Source organism: Pyrgilauda ruficollis, unplaced genomic scaffold, assembly GCF_017590135.1.
Source record: "Pyrgilauda ruficollis isolate IOZ18807 unplaced genomic scaffold, ASM1759013v1 scaffold15, whole genome shotgun sequence".
NCBI classification, from domain to species: Eukaryota; Metazoa; Chordata; class Aves; order Passeriformes; family Passeridae; genus Pyrgilauda; species Pyrgilauda ruficollis.
Genome location: NW_024513654.1, coordinates 18,358,791 through 18,378,897, shown reverse-complemented (window position 1 = coordinate 18,378,897; position 20,107 = coordinate 18,358,791). Strand labels below are relative to the sequence as shown.

The following is a 20,107-nucleotide window of genomic DNA, read 5'->3' as shown; positions in this document are numbered from 1 at the left end:
CAGTCTGCTGTAAACAGTCTAAAATCAGTTTTCACACCTGTTTCACATGAAAGGATGTATATTTAAGTAGTACTATTTTCCAAATTACACATGAATGATAGAAATAACTATTTCTCAATGACATAATCTTCATTTCTCTACACAGCACATTTTGTTTATTCCTACAAAGCTTTTCAGACATATAGCATTAGATGTTGAATTAAGAAATTCAAAATAGAAGTTAGATGTTCAGGTTTTTTTATTAGCACAAGAAACTTTCTTATCTATTGAGAAAGCACACTACATGCTGGCAGATCAAGTACAAGGAACAAATTCTCAGAAAAACCCAAATTCTAATCAGCACAACCACAACTTAAATTTCACAAACCTCAATTTTGCTTTTTTCAGTGACTTTCTCAACTTTTACCAGAGCCCAAGTGTTTGAACATAAACACCTCTAAACAAAACAGACAAAACTCAGTGGTTTATAACTAAGATGGAACATGCCAGTCATGCTTAATCGGCCAAATCTAAAGATTCCTCTTAGAAGCTGTCAATTAAGCCTTTTCCATAAATTTTTCCATTATAGAAAGCAACCTCTTAATTCCCCACAAAACAGAAGAAACTGTCCACAAACCCCTGCAGCCTCAGCAATGAAACAAACTGAGCATAGGTCTGTACTTGCTGACATGGCATTGAGTAGAACATTTGTCCCTACATGTGAATGACATCAAACTCTGCTGGCAGAGGCTAAAACAAACCTTCCTGGTTTTATGTAAAAAAAGGTTTAAGAAGGTACAAAATTTTCGTCTCCTATGAGATGTCATTTCCCATGAACTTGGTAAGAAAGCAATAAAACCCCATCAGCTATGTCAAAAAAATTTCCTGCTTCTACCTTTATCCTGATTAGGATATTCATGATGGTAGTGAAAATACTTCACATTAATCAGATTTGAAACAACGCATAAACTTTAAAAGTGGTATTTTTTTATGTCACCAATGTCACCTATTAAAAACAGGAAGGATTTTAAAATGTGACGTGCTTATTGCTCATGATACTATTTCCATTGCATAAGTGAATCTGTGATTACATTGTTTTGACAAGGAGAGGGAAAGATAACATGTCTATTTAGAAACATATCTATTGATTCTAGGATTAGTTTAAAAATCCTGGAAAAATAGCAAATTGTAGCAAATTTGACCTAGAGGGCTGTCAGTTAGATTTTGTTTGCAAGATTGGTCATAACCAAATTTATTTTGAAAGTTCAAATAGACTTAAGGAAGCTCTGATGGAGAGGGTGGGTTTCTTATCCATTTCTGAAAAGCTAATTGAAGAAGCATATAACAGAAAAACATCATTAGCTTTACAGGCCTTCAAACTCTCCTGGCTATGTGCTCAAACAGCAACACTGTTGGGAATACGATCTGGGGAAAGGTAGTAGTAAGGAAGCTTCTTGTTCTTGTTGCGCTCGGTGATGGTGTTGACAATCTCATCCAAATTCTTGCGGAATTTTGCCATAGCCTCTTTCACTGGCTTCTCCACGAAGTGTTCATCTGGGTACATGCCCAGGAACAGCTGATTGAAAAACACCAAGAAACCGTGCTTTGAGAAAGCAAAGGCAATTAGTTTTCAATATTAAGCCATTTGGCAGAACACCACCCAGAGCCTCTCCTCACAAATGCTTCTTTTAAAATAGTATTATCAATACTCAAGCTAGGCTACACCTTTCCTCTATTGCTGGCTGCTTCTTTCCATCCCTGCATTTTTCTGTGGTGCTGGTTCAGGTGTCTACATGGCACTCCTTGACCTAAAGTGACCTCATCCACTGAAAACCATGCACTTTTATTCAGGCAGTGATCAGTCAGATGAGCTTCCTATGCCAGATCTCTGTATAGCCACACAAACATTTATGCTGCTAAAAGAAAGGATAGCATTAGAAGGGAATTCACAGCCAGAGGTTTAAAAGGAAAATGACTACTTCATTCAGTGACAGTGGAAGATTCTGTTGACTTCAAACTGTCCTTCAGAGTTCAATATGACAGTTCCTTTAGTCAGCTTGGACTCTAAGGGTGCTCTGAAAAGTGCACTGCCAATAGGCACACTGGCATTGCTTTGGGCACTTGGGGAACTATTTCCCATAGTACAAGCCTCTCTGCTAGTACTGCTTTCTTCTTACAGAGAAACAGAATTTAAAGTACCCTCTGTCCATCTTCTATTTACGGATTTCAAAACACATTCTCCAGAGCCCTTGTGTGAAACAACCAGGTACCTACAATCTCATTTTACATGAGGGAAATGGCTACAGACCTGTAGCCATGCATGGCTTTACATGCCTGCAAAGCCTTCTGTAGGCTTGTTTTGTTTTCACTCCTCACCTGCCAGGCACAAGCCACAGCTGTAGTGCACATGGCACTGGAGCAGATTTTCCAAAGGAACAGGACATGGGGACACAGCACTGCTGCACCTTCTTCCCCAGCACTGCAGGGACAACCCTTATGCCTCTGCAGCCCTCTGCCTCCCACACCAGCATCCTTTTTAAGCAATGCCATGCTCAAGTTTAAAAACTTTGATTATAGCTGAGACAGCATCAGAGTAAAAATTAAAAATACAACTTCTTTCTCAGAGCTGGTTTGCATGTGGCAGAACACAGGCAAACACCCAGCACTGACACATCTCCACAGAAAGGTGAAAATGGCCAAGTCAAGCACAGGGCAGCGCTACAGTCTCATGAGTCTGTGCAGTCTTGCCATGGCCCTCATGGTCTCACATCTCCAGCACTAGAGCAGGGAGGTTGACTTACTTCTTTGTCCTGGAATTGGCTCAAGGCCCAGACAGCTCCAAGATGCCAACAAGAACGTCCCCTGTCTGGCAGACTCTCCACAATTTGCTCGATGGTGACTGTGCCCTTTTCTGTTGGAGGAGGGCAGCGCATTGTTGGTGGGGCATTGGGAATCCAGGAGCACCAGTCATACTGCACAACAGAGCAAGAGACCACAGTGAAAACCTGCAATGGCTGGTGTTTAGGAACACACCAAAGAAAATCAGGAGTTTGCCAACAGGGACTTTGCTTTTGTAACAGGAGCCCCTCAGAAAGAGAAGATACTAATGACAGGGAAATTCTAGAGAAGGACTGGAGGTGACAAGGAAGTCCCTACTGTTTTGCTCAGGAACTCACAAGAGAGAGAGTTGGGTAATCTAAATGTAAGAATTTATTCTGCTAACCACAGGCATGTGCCACACAGCCCAGATTCAGCAGACTGGCTAAGGTCTTAAATATTTTATAAAACAAAGTTCCCTTCTGATAACCTGAGGTGATCGCCTTTACTCCAGCTTCTCTTTTATGCTAAATTTCCTCCAAGAACATGCCCACAGTGAATGCCCATGTGGTCAGATACTAACAGAGATAAAGCATGCTGGTTCATTAAGAAATATGGAATATGGCATGCAGATATGGCCATGGTGAGCAGCAGACTGGGAACTCATAGTTGCTTCTGGCCTGGTTCAGTGCAGTGAGATGCTGATGTCTCATTTTGCCTCAGATATGACCCTGAGTTTTGCCACCACCTAAGATGCTGCAGTTACCAGAACCCTTTCTTTCCCAAGCACTTTTTCATTACCTTCTTACATTACCCTGCTCTGCCTGAGGGAAAGTGCACAGCTACCTCCTCTTCCCCTCAGCCCTCTCTGCCTTTTGGTTCCATGGCTGAAGGTCCTTTTACTGATGGGCTGCATACACCAAATTAAGAGCTGGTTTCTTGGTGGTACTTAAACAGACAGGATTTTCTGAGGGGGGCACTGGGAACTGTCTCAATCAGTTGTGAAGATAAGTTAGAAGGGAACAGTTGCAGAGGTCCCCGATCATGGACATGCCACAGCAACAGTGCGAGTTCATTAGACACCAGGTTCCAGGGCTCCTGAGCTGCAGGGGTGGACAGGAGGGTCAGCATAAAAAGTGATGTAGGGTATTTGGGAATAACCACCATAAGAAAGATGGTCTCTCTGCTTATCTGTGAGATGATATCTCAGAGACCACCTAAGCCTGAAGCGAGAACATGCCAAAAAAAAGCTCATAAAATCATAGAATACCTCAAGCTGGAAGGTAGGATCATCTAGTCCAGCTCCCTAATCTTTGTAGAACTACCTAAACTAAACCATCAGACTAAGAGTATCATTCAAGTGCTCCTTGAACTCTGACAGGCTTGGAACTGTGACCACTTCCCTGGGGAGCCTGCTCCCGTGACTGACCACCCACTCAGTGAAAAAGCTCTGTGACTGGCAAAGTGATTTGCTTCTGGCTGTTAAATCTGATTTCCAAAATACCTTGATGTTGAAAGGTATTTGATTTGAAAGGCAGGTTGTTACTACAGATTCAGGGCAGATATATGTCAGTCAAGGCAGACAGGGATAACACAGGTTATCAGTATGTGACACATCAAACATCATAGAGGAAGTTCAAAGTTGCCACTTGGTTTGTAAACTCAAGAAATGAGCAGCACTGCCATTTAAATGCTTAAAAAATTATTCCCATAATAAAATCAACAAAACAAAAATATATGGGTTAAAACCCCTAATCTGATCTTTGGTACATATGTAGGACCTGCAATGCATTTCTCAGATTCCAAATTACTTCAATTTCCACAGATTTCACAGGGATTTGTAGATGGCTCTGCAGTTATTTTGACCAGAGAAAAGGTAATGTAATTCTGTAATACATCTACTAAAAAATGCTTCTCAGATCCTGCCCTGGTAGATGTACCTCCCAGCCCAGAAAGAAGAACAGTCCTCCCACAAGTTCCTACCTGACCAAAATTCACAGCTGCGTGTTGAGCCGACGTAGTGAACATGATCACTGTGAGATATTCTGCTAGTGTCTCTCGTGTCCTGATCATCTTAGGGAACCCTAAATGAGGGAGAAGAAGAGCTTGACCCAGCAATGAAGTAACCCTGCCACCCAGCAGTAATCAAAAACCACGGGTTAGAGGGCCATGCAGCAGTCTCTGAAGAGCAGGGCATTCTATGAGTCTTGCTGTGTGGTCTAACAGGAGCTCCTCACCTCTCTGTGCCTTGGCTGTGCAGCTGTAAAAACAGCCTTACTTCATACAAGTCTGTGAGGCATCACCACTGTTTGCAAAGTATGTGGTGTTCCTTAAGGGAAAGAAAAAGTATAATTATGCCTTTAAAAACCAGTGTCCCTGTCCTACCTACCCTGCAGCAAGGAACTCCCGGAGTCCCCAGGGCAGGGACCTCAGATGCTCCATTTTTCTTCAGTCTGCAGTGTGAGCAGAGAAAGTTCATGCCAAGGAGGAAGCGACCATGTGCTTGTATTTTATAAAGGTCTGAGGTTCAGCAATCAAGTATATTGCAAGAAAGAATGCAGGGAGAGTTGATTCGCTGAAATGGGAAGTGAGGAAATGAGAACTTCTGAAAAACAAACAACAGAATGAGGAACAGAAATAGTTGCATTAAGCTGTCTTTGAAGGAGAATAATCAGTTATATAAAGAAAAAACAGAATAGTCAGGGACTAGGGAAATATTTTGCAACTGAAGCAACCCCAGCCCTATATCACTCCTATCCTCACTAAATCACAGTCCTGTGCTGTACCCCGGTCCCAGCCCAATGTGATAACTGGTCCCAGTATACCTACAGACAGGGACAAGCTGCCCCTGCCCAGGCTGTGCCAGCTGCTTCATATCTCCACCACCATATCTTGCACCTCAGCCTGCAAGAGGGAAGAGGTAGCTCTGGCCAGCCACCAAGCCCAAAGAGGAGAGGATGCACCATCCCCTCCTGCGTCCTGCTATTCTAAGTACACTGTGCTCATCTTTAAAGGAGTTTGGCATTCTCCCAATCACAGCAGTCCTCCCAGGGAAGAAACAGGTGCCACAGCCTCCCTCATTTAGCCTCCTCCCACTCTTTACTCACCCTGCCCAATCTCCATTCTCTATGATACAACCCTTGGAGCAGCAGCAGTGCAGAAAGAGACGCTGCAAGCCTGGCAGTTTTCCCACCTGTAGTGGCAGTCCTCCCACCAGTGGTGCTTGTAACATCCCACCCCAGCTGGAGCCCTGGAAGGCTCAGTACTTGTCTCAAATCACGATGCTTAGGTCAAGCATGAAGTTCTTACCAGGAGGAACAACATTTCTAAGCTTTTGCTAAGAGACAGCTAGACAAACAAAAATCAACCTTTGCTTGTCCAGGCACTACCCAGAAGCCTTTTATCCACTAGAATATAATGACTGGAAACATCACACCTTTGCCTGGACATCTGGCACCCCAATGTGTGCATGCAACACCAGAGCCATCTGCCCTAGGTCACTGGCCAACAGGTGTTGACAGATTTAAATCAGACAGGACAACAGGAAGAATCCCCAGCCACCTCTATAAATTCCTGAAAATCTGCTTGGAAAAAATGTGTGTGTAAGAGAAAAGCAACATGTTTAGGGAATGACAGAGGAGTATTTACTCAGGTAGGTGAATTGAGGCATGTTATGGATGAGAGCTCCCATGGCCAAGTAATGGTTTGCAAGAAAAGAGAGGCAGTGAGAAGAGACAGGGCAAAGGAAAATATTTCTTGGAAATTATGAGTATCTGTTCTTGAAGAGACTAGAATAGTTCAATGATGACACAAATGCTGAACAAATGTGAAATGCAGCAATATACTCCTGGGGAGGTTATTACATGTTCTTATTTAGTGTGAGGTTTGGAGGAGAGGATTCAAGGGGCCTCACTGCTCCTTGATGTCTGTCAGTCTGCCTGGTGGCTGTAACACACACATACAGGGCCCCTAATGCTTAAAGCATGAGCAGACAAAATCAAAGGACCTGTCCCCTGTGTGGAGAGATTACACGAGTTGCTCAAGCTCATTATGAGAATCTGTGTCAAAGGAAGGAGCTGTCTCCTGAGAGATGGACTGAGCCAGGGTCTCACAATAAAACCCAGCTTCTTCAGCCCCAGAAGAGAGCAGGTCTCTGACTTGTGCTGCGCACTCAGCACTGCTGCCAGCAGGGACTGGATGAGCTGCAGACCCGGCTGGGCCATCATCCCTTACCTGAGGCTTTCACACCCCTCATTCCATAGACGTAAATGTCTTTGACAAAAGCCTGCAGCTCCACATCCTCACACACCACCTCGTCGCTCTCATAGTAGATGTGAATTACATCCTCTGCAAAACTGCAGGCAGGAACAAACAAACAAAATGAAAGGAGAATGCAAGTCTGCCATTGCAGAAGATGATCTTCTGACCTTGCAGATGCTACATGGGGAAAGAGAGAAGGGCAAGAGAAGGTCTCAAAACCCTCCTATCTCCTTCCCACAAGCAGTGGGAATTAACAGAGGCAACTTAGATTTATTTGGGACTGCAGCATCACTTCTTCCCCCAACAAAAAGATCCTGGACCACACTGCAACCCCTGAAAAATCCTGTGCACTTTATTCTCTTATTTGAGGCTTTGCTCCTGCACAGACCTCTGTCATCACATCTATATCCTTTACTCACTCCATACAGACTCCCTCTTGCATATCCACATGGCTCCCACACTGGGCAGTGGGGTTCCCAAACTGTGATACCAGCACCATTCCCTGTATGTGGGACACTCCAAAGCTGCTCCTGAATGCTAATAGTTGACCCCTCCCACTGGATATTCTTTTTGTGAAACACTTAAGCGGCCCAGGAAACTTCTTCTGGGAAGAGGTCTAGAGCTACTTCCCATGCCCACTGCTCACAGCAGACATCTTGTTCAGTTCCTCTTCTCAAGATGCTCTTTCTACGAAAGCTTCCCAGGCTAGCCCACCTCTGAAAGAAAGGCTCTTAAATACTAAGATAACATAAGTAGTTTTGAAAGCAGTGAAAATAGGAAATCCTGATTTCCTGAAGAATTGTAGCTCATGATTGTATGACTGGTTAATGGACCTGTGCTGAGATATTCTGTTAGCTCTGCAGGTACCTTGCTAAATCTCTTGCTAAATATTTTGACAACAACCCATAGGATGAAACACTTGACTGTAGAAGCTGACTGATGGGATTAAGAATTGTTACCCAACAGAGATTTATCCCTTAATAAAATATAAACTTATACATGTTATAAATTTATTGCAATTTGGAGACTTTTACAAATCTATCCATGTTCCTATCAGCCAATCAAGAGTTGTCATTGAGGAAGACAAATAACTGAATAAACACAAAAAGTTTAAGTAATTTTAGCTTTCAGAGGAAATTAAAGGAAAACAAAAACTTTGCAACATGCAGAGAGAAAGGTGCTCTCCATGAGCTCTGTCTCCATGCATTTGGCACTGGTGCCAGGTGATTCAGGAAGGGGATCCTCCTCTCAGAAAATGGCAGTATTTCAGACCCCCTTCCATACAAACAGAAATTAGTATATGAAGTGTGGGTGAGACCTTTTGGGCTGAAGTATCTTTGGGTTGGTGTACCTATCTGCAGTTAGATCAGAAACAGGAAGAGAACTAGAGAACTTTACAAATTTGCTCTGTGAGACTCATTGTTTCTATGGGAACAACCTTATCAGCTTCCTTAGGCCCAGGCCATCTACAACATGTGAAGTAATGCTGAGGATAGAAATTATTTCATCAAAAAAGGGAAGACTGATAACCCTGCAGAGCGCAGGAGATTCCTGGTGAGCAGACACATGCATGATCATGGGTGCATGGGTCAGGATCTCACACACTCAGAAGGGCACTGCCCACACCATTTATAAATCAAATGATACACAGCTCTCAGCCCAGCTCGAGGCAGTGTAACATCACCCTCCACCAAGGTCAACACCCACAAACAGTCAAACTGACTTGAGCTGATTAAGTATTACCTGGTATTTGAAAGGTGTATCTCAATCCACAATGAAAACACAGGAAAGAGGAGGACAAAAAAGAATGGACTACATGAAGAAAACAACCACAGCAAAGTAACAACTTCCTTTTCTCTCAAATGGGCACTCACAATTGCAGGAAATATTGCATGATAAGCCCTTGTAAAAACACAGAGGAAACACAGGAGACAAAGATGTCCCCAGAAGTTCCAACACTATCCTTGCATCATAAAACTCCTACTTTGTGTACACAAAAGATCTGATTTTTAATGATCATGCTTTTTAAAAGTCATGTGATCAGAAACAGCTGCATATTTGGTAAGCAACTTATGCCATGCAAAAATATGTTGTTTGTTAAATTAAATGCCACTGAAGAATAAAAACCATATAAATCATGCAAGGCAGTGTTTCAGATCTGAAAAGGAGCCATGATTGTGTGGTCGAGCAGCCTTCCAGTACCTCTCCTTACTCAGAATTGCTGCCCTTCCTCATTAAACTCAGATTTTGAAATTTTAAGGCATTTTAAGAAAGGTTTTGTTCCAACCAATTTATACCTAATTTACTGAGTTTCAAAAGAGAACCATCATGGGAGCCAAGCTTATATTTTCAGTCCACAAAAACCTTGATGAGCTCACATGGCTGGCTCAGAGAACTGAGTTCTCTCTTGGCTTGTGCATAGCTAAAAAAAAGAATAACTAAATTCCTTTTACAGACTAAATTCCGACTCACTAAATTTCTGTGAAATTCTGTAGAAGAGTAAATACTTGTAAAGGATCCTCTGAAATACAGAATGCAAGGAAACAACACTGAGAAAAGCAGGAATTAGCAGTCTTTAAAGAGTGTGTGCTTGACTAAATATTTTTCCTCAGATGAGATATACTGGATAGAAAAGGCACTATGTGACTAACCAGCCCAGATATTGTTTACAAGATGCCATGAAGATCAAAGTGAGGAGGAAAAAAATGAGGTCGGTGTCTCTGTGACTTTATTAGCCAGTATCTAGAACTATGGTCTTTTACCTCTTTATAGCCTCCCAGACCCTAATGCCATCGTCCCGGTAATAGTAGTAGGGGATATCCTCTTTGCTGTCCATTCCTTTAGCTTTCATCTCCTCAGGGAAGCAGAGGGAACTATAAGTCAGATCCTTCATTGCCTTCTGCACCATTTGTACATGTCCTCCTCCACCTGTAGCATTTGCCTGCAGGAAGAACAGCAAGATGGGAACAGTAGGAGATTACATTCCCTTTGTGCCAAGACTGGCATTACAAATTTGCAGGAGATGGGATACAGAACGCTGGTGAATCTGTTTTTCAAGGAGAAAACCACATCTCCACACAAAGTACCAAACTGCAGAGACCTACTGGAACTGTGCATTTTGACTTTAGGGATTTCACACCTCTCCCATGAGTCACTGCTAATATCCACATTTGCACCATAGGTACTGCTTATACTGGAATACACTAATAAAGTACATCAATATCAAAGCATGCTATTCCCTGCAGCTCTATGCTCCAGTACCAGTGCATGTGTGAAGGGAGGCTGCCCTGAGTGTGTTAGAAGAGGGCTTAAGATGAACTGCCAGTGCTGTTACAGAGCAGTTTAGGAGCAAGTTTTTAGGGATGCAGGCTCCCTTAGTCACCCTGGAAATAATGCCAGGAGATCAATCCTGCTGGGTTGAGACTAATGAGGAGTGGCCAGGGTTTCACTATATGTTACATTTGAAAAACACAGTATGTCCACTACAGACAGCACTGCAAAACTCTTCAGATAATCACTGTGCAAGAGTTCCCAAAAGTTGCTTTTCTATCACATGATATAGTGTTATAGCAGTTGTGACCTTACATTTACTGTCCTCTGGCTTGTTGTTCATCTGTATTGGAACCAACAAATCTTGGAACTCCAGATCCTTGCTGCCAGGTCTTACCCACACACTCATCCCACATGCATGGGGTATGGACATGACACTTCTATTTAAAGGGATGCAAAGTCTCACAGTCAGCAGTGGAGTACAGACAACAAGGAAAGGTGTCTGGATTTAACCCCTCTATTCTGTTTGGGTGAAAAACTCTGAAGCAAGGAAGCTATTTTTGGCCTGGTGCCAGTGGTGTAATGAGGACAGAGATGTCCTGAAACACAGGCTCCCTCTTTGAAAGGGCTTCTGAAACCCCCCAAACTTCATAGCACGCTCCTAGAATGTTGTCACAGAGACGGCTGTGTGCCAGGCTGTTGCAGTTCCTAGATGTGGCATTCCATTTCTCCCAGCAAGCTTGGTGTCACCTGTGAACTTACTGAGGATGCATGCCAGCCCTCACCCAAACCATTGATAAAGGTATGACATTCAGCTACGTCTCACTGACTCAGGTGAAGCTGAGGTTCAGTCCTAGTAGGTCTGCTTATGGCAACTCAAGAAGACAGTCTGGAATCCAAACACACTCTTTGTGGTCTTAGAAATCTGTCTTACCTACGTGTCTTTCTGTGATGAAGATTTCCATTTGCAAACACAGATCCCTTTGCTCACAGATGAATAACTGAGTATTTAAAAGAAGTTGGGGCCTTAATTATGTGGACACATATGCAGGAATTTATGTGCACTCCTGTATTATAACCCAAAGGCACATCAGCAATGAGCAAGATATTGACTGACATTGGCCAGTTCTGATTTGGCTACTTAGAGGTAAAAGAGAACATCTTCAGCACAACAAGGCATCAGATCTGTGTGCCTGTTTCTCAGGTGGCATTACTTATGTTTGCCCTTTAATAAAAAGGTCAGGGAACAAGGCAATATGTGATGATTACAGGATATGTACATATGGAACCACGAAAAGCAAAGAACCATGGATAAGGATGAACTGACATGAACAATAAGGATTCACAAGGACTTTACCTACCTTGTCAAAAAGGCCACATTCACAGATAAGCTGTTCTCGGGCTTTGGTGTTGATGGCTATTGTGAACCTCATATGTGGCACCAAGAGCTGTGAAATGAAACAAACATTGAGAGAAGGAAAATTCTCGATTTGAATTCAACAGCAGCCAGATGTAAAGGTTGAAGTTCTGGTGGTTTAGCTGTATCTTATCTTGCAGGGCAGCCAGTTAAACTATTTCATCTGAACGACCACCAGAACTTCCTTTTGGTTTGTCCAACCGATGTGATAACCAGCCCACCCCACCCACACCCTCCCTTCTTGCAAGAACTAACCTTGAAGAGGGGATGTACAGCAGGCAGCTGCCGAAACATAGCTATGCTGAACACCTCTGAGACCAGGTGTGTCCGTAAGAGGTGGGTCACTGTCTGGTGGATGTGGAAATCAGAGGAGCGGACCCAAATTTTAGCTAGCAACCAGTCATATGTGGCATCTGAAGGGAGGAAGATGGGGTTGTCTGGTCCAGGCTTTTGACCAAGCTGAAAGATATAAAAAGAACATGAAACCCCAAGTCCTTAATGTTTGAAATGAGACAACAAAGAGTGTGGCCTTCTAAAGACCCTGACAGCAAGCCCACCTGGATTGCAATGGGTACAATTTTTTTCTCCAGATTCTTATACAGCAAACAGATGGGTGCAGCCAAGTACTGTACTGTGCACGGGTCAGTTTTATTGGCATCCACACCATCAAGCAGCTCATAGTCCACAATGAAAATGTTGCCTTGCTGTGGGGGGGGAAAAAAAAAAAACCAAACAAAAAACCAAAAAAAAAAGAAGAAAGAAAAAAAAAAAAAAAAGAGAAGCATGATGTGTTTTAATGACATGCAAGCAGCTTGGAATAAAGGAATGGGAAGTCTTGCCCAGAGATTGAGATGAGCCTGGTGGTTACAAGCTACCCCTGGCCTGCCCTTGCTCATGGCAGCTCAAGAATGATGCCATTGAGACATCAAGAACCATTGCACAAACTACCTGACTTGTATCTGCAGAGTTTGGCAGCGAGCCTTTCAGCAAAGAGCATCTATGTATTTGGTACTCATGCAGTGACACTCAGATGCAAGCAGGTTTCACCCTGCCAGCTGAAGAGGACCTTATGTTAATTGTACAAACAAAAGCAAGGCACCACCCTTGTCAACGCTTCTTCAGCATGATAGTGAGAAAGACCCTGGCAGGAAAGGAAGAGGCACCTTTCCCCTCTGAGGCATTCAGTCAATCCTTAACCTTTCAGAGAAAACCAGTGCCAAAGGACTGTTCATCTCCAGGTTACAGCTCTTCCACTGGACCTGGAGACAGGCATTACCTGCAGCTGCAGGACAGCAGGAGGAAAGCCAACAGGAGCACTGCCAGTCTGCAGAGATAAACAACTTTGCCGTGACCTATCACACATCCTGAAGAAAGGAGATGTGGCTGAAGACAGTAAGAACAGACTCTGGAGATTAGAGGATGTGAGAAGGAACAGGTAGAGCCCAGCCTGACACAGAGCCATACCTTCACTTCTTCCTCCAGCGTCAGGTTCCTCTCCAGACTGCATTCTACCATATCCATGGTCACAGGCAGCTTCTTGGGTATCTCTGTACATCTCCGGATCAGCACAGGATTGCATCCATTCAGGAACTGGTAGCCAAACATAAAATCTTCCCTCCAGTGTTGCATCACATATTCTAAAGGAAAAGCAAGCCTACAGCATCAATATCTGTGCAGCATCAATACCTACTGCATTGAATGATTCCTCCTTTCCCCCTCACCTTTTTGTTATACTGCACTGTAACTTTGAATAAGGAAAGCAGCAAGAAAAGGGTTCAAAATGTGACAGACTTGAAGTTAAATGGAAAATTAAATCCTTGCTTCTCACACTGAGAAGAATTAAATTGATGATAATTTGTTTCTCCATGTACAAAAGCAATGAGGAATAAAATATTCCACTTTTATGAAAAATACTCTCTTAATCTGTAAACCACCTTCTCAGGTTTTTCATTAAATTTTTAAATCCCCCTCTTCAAATTCATAGGGCATGCAGAACAGAGGGATAAGTTCAAAAACAGGTGGCACAAGCAGGAGAAGGGAAATGCACATCAATGTGTGTAGTGAAAGAACAGCAGTGGCTGGAGCAGTTCTTTTAGGCTAGAGCTGGGTGAAGGAAATTTGGGGGAGCGTTTGGACTCTGACTCAGTAAAACTCCTCATTTGTTGTTTTGCTCGTTTGACCTGTTTTCCCTCTATTTATTTTTCAGTTGCTGATATAAACCCAGATTAACATCTCGATACAAATCTAGTTTTGCATATTCCATCACTTTATTATTACATATGTAGTACTGCTGGATATTTTCTATAGTTGCAGTGTTCTGTTTTGTAATGTCATGTTGTCACTTCAGTTAATATGAAAAATCCCATTGGTGTCTTCAGTGAAGTTTTGCACTACTGGCTAGTTTTAAGCAAGGCAGGACTTTTTCTGAAAGCAATTAATTTTTCTAAAAAGGGTAAAAATATTAAAAATATAGGCCCCAAGGTAACACAGTGATAATTTTAAAAAAGTCTTAAACCCACAATGCTTTTTCATAAAGCAGAAAAAAGTTAAGTTTATATAAAATGACATTTACATTATCTTTATCAACTGCTTAATGAGTCTGGTGCTGTATCTGAAGTCTACATCAAGAAAAAAATTACTCAGTAACTTGGACAGAAACTGCGTGACTGAAAAATGCCTTGAACCACCTTCTCCCAAGGTGCTTCTGCCAAGGCTTGAAAAAAAGCAAACCGAGATTTGTATTAACATAACTGAGACCGATGCTTAATGTTTACATGACAGAGAATTGGAGCTTTCCTCATGAGTATGGAAATGTTATGAAAGAAACTAATTGTAGATCATATCTAATTCTTGTGTTAAAAGTGCCTTAGGAATCAATCTTATTAAATGTAACAAATTGCTGTAATTAATTTTTAATACTTCTGCCACCTTGTGCGCTTGGGTTTATACCCAAGAAAACCATAATTGCTCTTATTTCTGTGAATTGATCCCTAGGCAGCCTGAAGAAGAGTAAAACTTCAGAGAATACAGTTTATTTATTGGAGAGCAGAAGAGCAGGTCAGCCACATCCATCCTAATCAGATGATCAAACAAGACAACTAATTAGTCACTCTATGACGCAAACATGAGCAAATGCTGATAAACTCACCAGAGATTGTGTTGCTGATTCTGACAAAAATCCTCTCAAAATCTGCAAAATCACTCCAGGAGGACTGGAACATGTGCATGAAACGGTTGACATAAAGATTTTCCATCCTAAAAATAAGCCAAAACAAAACATATCTGGAAAAAATAATCTCCAGCTTTCTCAATATCCATTCCTATTATTTTCAATGTTTTTATATATCTAAACACAATAAACTTTAGTACTGGAATGTGGGAGTAGCCCCCCTACAGAATTAATATTGCAGGCTGCACCTTTACACACAAGGCTGAAGGCACATCAAGAGCCCAACTTGTGCTATTGCATTTACACAACTCCATTCTAGAATAGTTCTCAGCAGCCTACAGTGGCAGTGCTTTGGGACCTACAAAAACTGCAGTCAGAAAAGCTAGTGCTTCACACACTGTCAGTGGTTAACATCAGCTAAGAGTGCTGAGGGCACTACTAACACCAATTCAGAAAGTGGTATGGTGACACAAAGAGACTCAGAGAGGGGCACAAAGTCAGAAGATAAACAGCCCAGAATCAGTCAGCCACTATTCCTAAAAAGAACAACAGGTACTTTAAGTATCTACATGACAAAGGCCAGGCTGGATCCCAAAAGTGTGAGGTCTGAGTTTTTGAGAGCTTTCTATTTATTTGAGCTGCTGTATAAACTTGATGCTCACATCTAACCTCAGAAACTGAGGGTCTTAGCTGCACACATCACATGAACACAGCAGGCTGGGAGCCAGAAATGTCTGACTTCATCTGCTAATTCAGCAAATACAGCACTGCCAAGTTCCCTTTATATGAAATGATGAGTCCTAAATTATTGCATAAATGCTAAACTGCTGCTATTAGATGGAAATAATTCACTTTGACTAGAAAGCAAATAATGAACTTAAAAAAGAAAGCTGGCTTCCCACTAACACTTCAAACACACAAATAAAAGCACACATGGCACACGAAGATATGCAGGGCAGACAACAAAGTAAAGTCACAGTGCTGCACCAAAGCCTCCCAAAAAGAATTTGAGGAGAATCCCAGGAGGCTGGATTTATAATCAGCAAACATATAGAAAAGACCGGATCAGAACTGGCTGGAGAGGATGAAAAGCCTGGAGAAACAGCCAGTGACTTTCTGGAAGGAGGGCTGTAGACCAACATGACCACAATGCAGACAAAGGAGCTGCTTCTGCACTCAGCCCAGATAGGGTGCATGCAGAATGGGCTGCTTCTGCTGCTGCAGATGGCAGTCAAGGCTAAGAGGTGTCTGGAGGCATGTTTGGAAGTAAAAGTCACACAACTGTCTAGGCTAGAACAGGTGATGGCCTCTCCAGAGGTGTTCTCACACCCAACAGGGACAGAGAACCACTGGACAAAAACTTCCAAAGGACTCAGGAAACAAAAATATGCTTTCCTCAAGAAATCAAGTACTTGGAAGTCTCTGGCACACACTAGAAACCAGAGCAAGGAAAAAAAAGTCAGAGTTGCTTGCAGAATTTAATCTGCCCAAATGCAACACTGGTCCAAAATAGCTACACAAGCCTGCATTTCTGGCACAGAATCCAGGCTGAGAGTTTCCATTTGCTAGATAGTGTAGGTCACGTCAGCACCAGGCACCTTCAGGATTATCTCCACCTACACACAATTAATCCTTTAAACTTATAGAGTTATCCACTGTCAACAGCATCCAAAAATCCAACCTTGCAACAGCATAAAGAATATCTGAGATGTATCTCTGTCTAAGTTCATTTTTGCATGTCCCAAGAAAAAGGGCTTTCCCCTTCCCTCTTCCATGACTTCCTATGTCTCATATAACTCTCCCACCTCTCACATATTCCCTTACAAGTTCTCCTTGCCCACTGCTATACTTTGCCTTTGGGTTTCCAGATATACCTCTCTGTCTTCCTTCCCACTGCATTCAAACTGAAGACAAGCCCCATGCCTTCCCCCATGTTTCTCCACTTCATTCCTGCAAACAGTTGTTCCAAGCTCCCAAAGCACATCAGGGTAGCTAAATAAGGGCTATCAAACTCTTCTTCAAAGATTTTCACAATTCACTTGTCCAGAAATATAGGTCTAGATTTTTCAGCCAAATATGCCAGACAAGAAGCATTGCCATTGCTTAGAAAAATCTGTTTTGCGTCACACCAGTTATCCAGAATGGCTGGCTGTCAGCAACACAGTTTCAGGTTCCTGTTTCATGGGAAGGGCCCCTTACAGCCAATGACAAAGATAGATGTCCCTGCACTCTGTTGAGTCACTTCCAAGTTTCACTTGGCAGCAACTCAGGCCCTCTGACAACATGCCACAGCCTGGCAGGATGGGATTGCTGGAAGGGGAATGCAGCCTCCAAACTGCTTGTGTCTCCTAATGGCAAATCTCTCATCTCTGGCATTCAGGTGCTGTGGCTCCTGCATCACTCAGATCTTCTATATGAGCTGGGAAGCAGCTGCTTTGCATTGGCTAACACCATGCTGATTTGACTCTGCGTTGGTAGCGGAATTCAGCTGCACAATTGAATAAATAAAATACCCAGAATGCTCTGACATGTAAGGACCAGTCCTGTCTCATGTCAGACTATTCCACCACCTGGCAGTATGGTGGGATACCTGAGACAGTGTCGTATGACCTGGGCATTTGAGACAGCACTGAAGGAGACTCATGGGTCAGAGAGGTCCCATCTGCCTCACTGACACTGTGCTATTCCAGAGCTCTGCAGGATTGGTTATTCAGGCTCATCCAATGGCCATCCAATGTCTTCCTCAATGACATGATACATGCAAGTGGGTGGACAGTAACTTGGCTGCCCCAAGCAGATTACACTCAGGTGTGGATAGCTGATGAGCTGCTTGGAAGAGATTTTCTCCAGCAGGATGTCAAGGGTGCATTGAAAACTGTCTTGTGTATGCCACCAGAAGATTCAAGTATCACCCACAGTCAGAGGAGAAAGTTATCTCCAGGGAGCAATGCTGACAACTGAGGGAAAAGCTCAAGCTCAGGTGCCTGTAGTCCTGCTGATGCTTTTCTTCAGTGTCTCCTCTCTCTGCCTACAGCCAAAACCATGGCTAAACAAGAATGCAGAGGCTCAGTCAATTCCCAGAAAAACTTAAATATTTATAACTAAAAAATAAAATAACAAATTCATTAAATTCCTATTTTTGTACTTTGATTGGCTGCTGATCCAGCACTTGGAGAAAATAATCTAATTCTGAGATTCAATGAAACCTAAAAGGTAGTCAGATCCATATCCCAAAAGAGATTCTGCAAACTCCTGAAGTTCCACAAACACTTACGCTTTTGTGTAGTTCAGAATGAAGTCAATTCCCTTCTCATTGTCAAACTGGATGTCACGAGGCAGTTCACTGTGAGAATGGGCATCGATGCTCAGCGGAAAGCCTGGATGCCACTCCTTCCAGCTGAGAAAATAAGAGAGGTTTGACTAACCATAAAATCATATCAGCATGGGAGCTGTGTCCTTATTTCTGCTGTTTTGGTGGCTCACTGCTATAAAATGATTTTGTGTCAGAGTCACGTAGCCCAAAATAAGTGATTTACACCACATCAACACCTACCAGTATCCCACGGAATCCTGAAGCAAACTGGAAGGCATCTACTTGGCCACCTACCTTCACAAAGCTTGAAGTAGCTTAATATCTGTGATATTTCTACACACTTACCACGTTTGGTTGAAACTGGCAGTAGCTTCAAATGTATTATGAGGGGAGGGGACAGAGAGACAGCTGCCCAATGCATGCTCATTCTTGGGACTACACTTCTGCAGAAGTCAGATACAGCAGCTAAAACTACAGAGGCATGTATTTAGATTCCTTCAAAAGGCCCTCTCCAGGAGTCTTGACTCAACTGTTCAACCTCCTAATGGTCATGGCAGACATTCTTTGCCCCATTTTTATTTCAAAACAAAAGAAAGTGAATTGTAAAGAACACTGTTTCAATAGTATTTCCAAACTGCCTGCCATACACAGACTACACTATGTATTATCAGCTATGCATCAGAATTTTAAGTAGCTATTTCCCTGAAATTACAAATGGTTTTGCCTTCCTTCTTGCATATGTAAATAAAATTTTGTGGCACACCTCTTTTTGAGCCATATTTCCTCTGCTCTATTTCCTGTAATTTGTAGGGAACAGCCTTTCTTGTTCAAATGAAATAAACAACACATACACCAAGCCTCAATCCATCAATTCTGAATAGACCCTTTGCCCTGACCCCTATTCTCCCAAGAAAGAGATACAAGTGCAAGAAACTTTTGTTATTTTAACAGAGCACATCTCTAGCAAAAGGCAATGTCTAATGTCTTCTGGAGTTACCCTCTAAGACAGAATTTTCTCATCATGACACTGACTAGGAAAAAATGTCTATGGCAGCATAATATATATGTGATATATATGTATAACACATATGTGTGTGTACATATATATACATATATATATATATATATCACAACTGTGTTCTGTTAACACATTCCAGTTCACTCAGACAGGGTCAGGTTTTCACTGTACCCTGGTGCAAAGAAACAACTCAAGCTAGGTTGGTGCAGCAGCCAAAAAGCTCCAGGAAAAGCTGACATGTTCAGATCATGTTCTAAAACTGTAGTACTGCTTTTAACAGGCAAATGAAATGCCTTCAAATCTTCCTTGAAGATTTTCATTGAAAGCACAACGGTGTGCCAGAGGGCCCACACAGAGGCTGTATCACTGAATTCCCACAGAAGTCTTCCAGACTGGCTTATCTGAGGTACAAGTATCCATAATGCCACTTGTACCACCACTGTACAATGAATTCCATCTAAGTAAAAAAACCAGCTATGCCAACATGGTAACTTAGGCTTTCTCTTATCCAGCAGTTGAGTAATTAAAGGCATGTGGTAATGTGAATATAATCTGTCAAACTCTGAGCTGATGAGGACAGACCCTGGAGCAGTGGGAAACTCACCGGTACATTTTCTGACGGGATTCGAGCTCTTTGCGCCTGTGCTGCTTGAGAATCTGAGTCTTGTCATCTCGGGGGAGCTTTGCTGTTAACAGGGAAAAGAGACAGGGTTATGAGCTTCCTCTACCTATCACTGCCCAGGTGTTGAGAAGGACAGCAAAGTTTTCCAAACCTTCAAACTTCTGATCTATACCTTTCTGTGGGAAATGTTTACATGATCCAATTTAGTACTTTTGAGTGGACACAGGTCCTTAGAGAATCTG

General features: G+C 42.6%; 1 protein-coding gene across 3 annotated transcripts in view; it reads right to left on the bottom strand.

Moving 5' to 3' along the window:
- Positions 1–220: 220 nt before the first annotated feature.
- Positions 221–20,107, bottom strand: part of ALOX5 (arachidonate 5-lipoxygenase) — a 36,425-nt gene continuing 16,538 nt past the window's right edge. For 2 of the 3 annotated variants that reach the window (XM_041461072.1, XM_041461070.1), the window contains exons 3-15: positions 19,848–19,929; positions 18,187–18,309; positions 14,892–14,998; positions 13,208–13,380; positions 13,020–13,067; positions 12,301–12,447; positions 11,999–12,202; positions 11,688–11,774; positions 9,819–9,997; positions 7,030–7,151; positions 4,780–4,880; positions 2,781–2,951; positions 221–1,555 (exon numbers count right to left, since the gene is read on the bottom strand). In XM_041461072.1, the coding sequence (XP_041317006.1) occupies positions 1,376–1,555; positions 2,781–2,951; positions 4,780–4,880; positions 7,030–7,151; positions 9,819–9,997; positions 11,688–11,774; positions 11,999–12,202; positions 12,301–12,447; positions 13,020–13,067; positions 13,208–13,380; positions 14,892–14,998; positions 18,187–18,309; positions 19,848–19,929 (1,724 nt within the window). In that variant the 3' untranslated portion in view covers positions 221–1,375. The remainder of the gene's footprint in view (positions 1,556–2,780; positions 2,952–4,779; positions 4,881–7,029; positions 7,152–9,818; positions 9,998–11,687; positions 11,775–11,998; positions 12,203–12,300; positions 12,448–13,019; positions 13,068–13,207; positions 13,381–14,891; positions 14,999–18,186; positions 18,310–19,847; positions 19,930–20,107) is intronic. The other variant, XM_041461071.1, reaches the window with a different exon arrangement.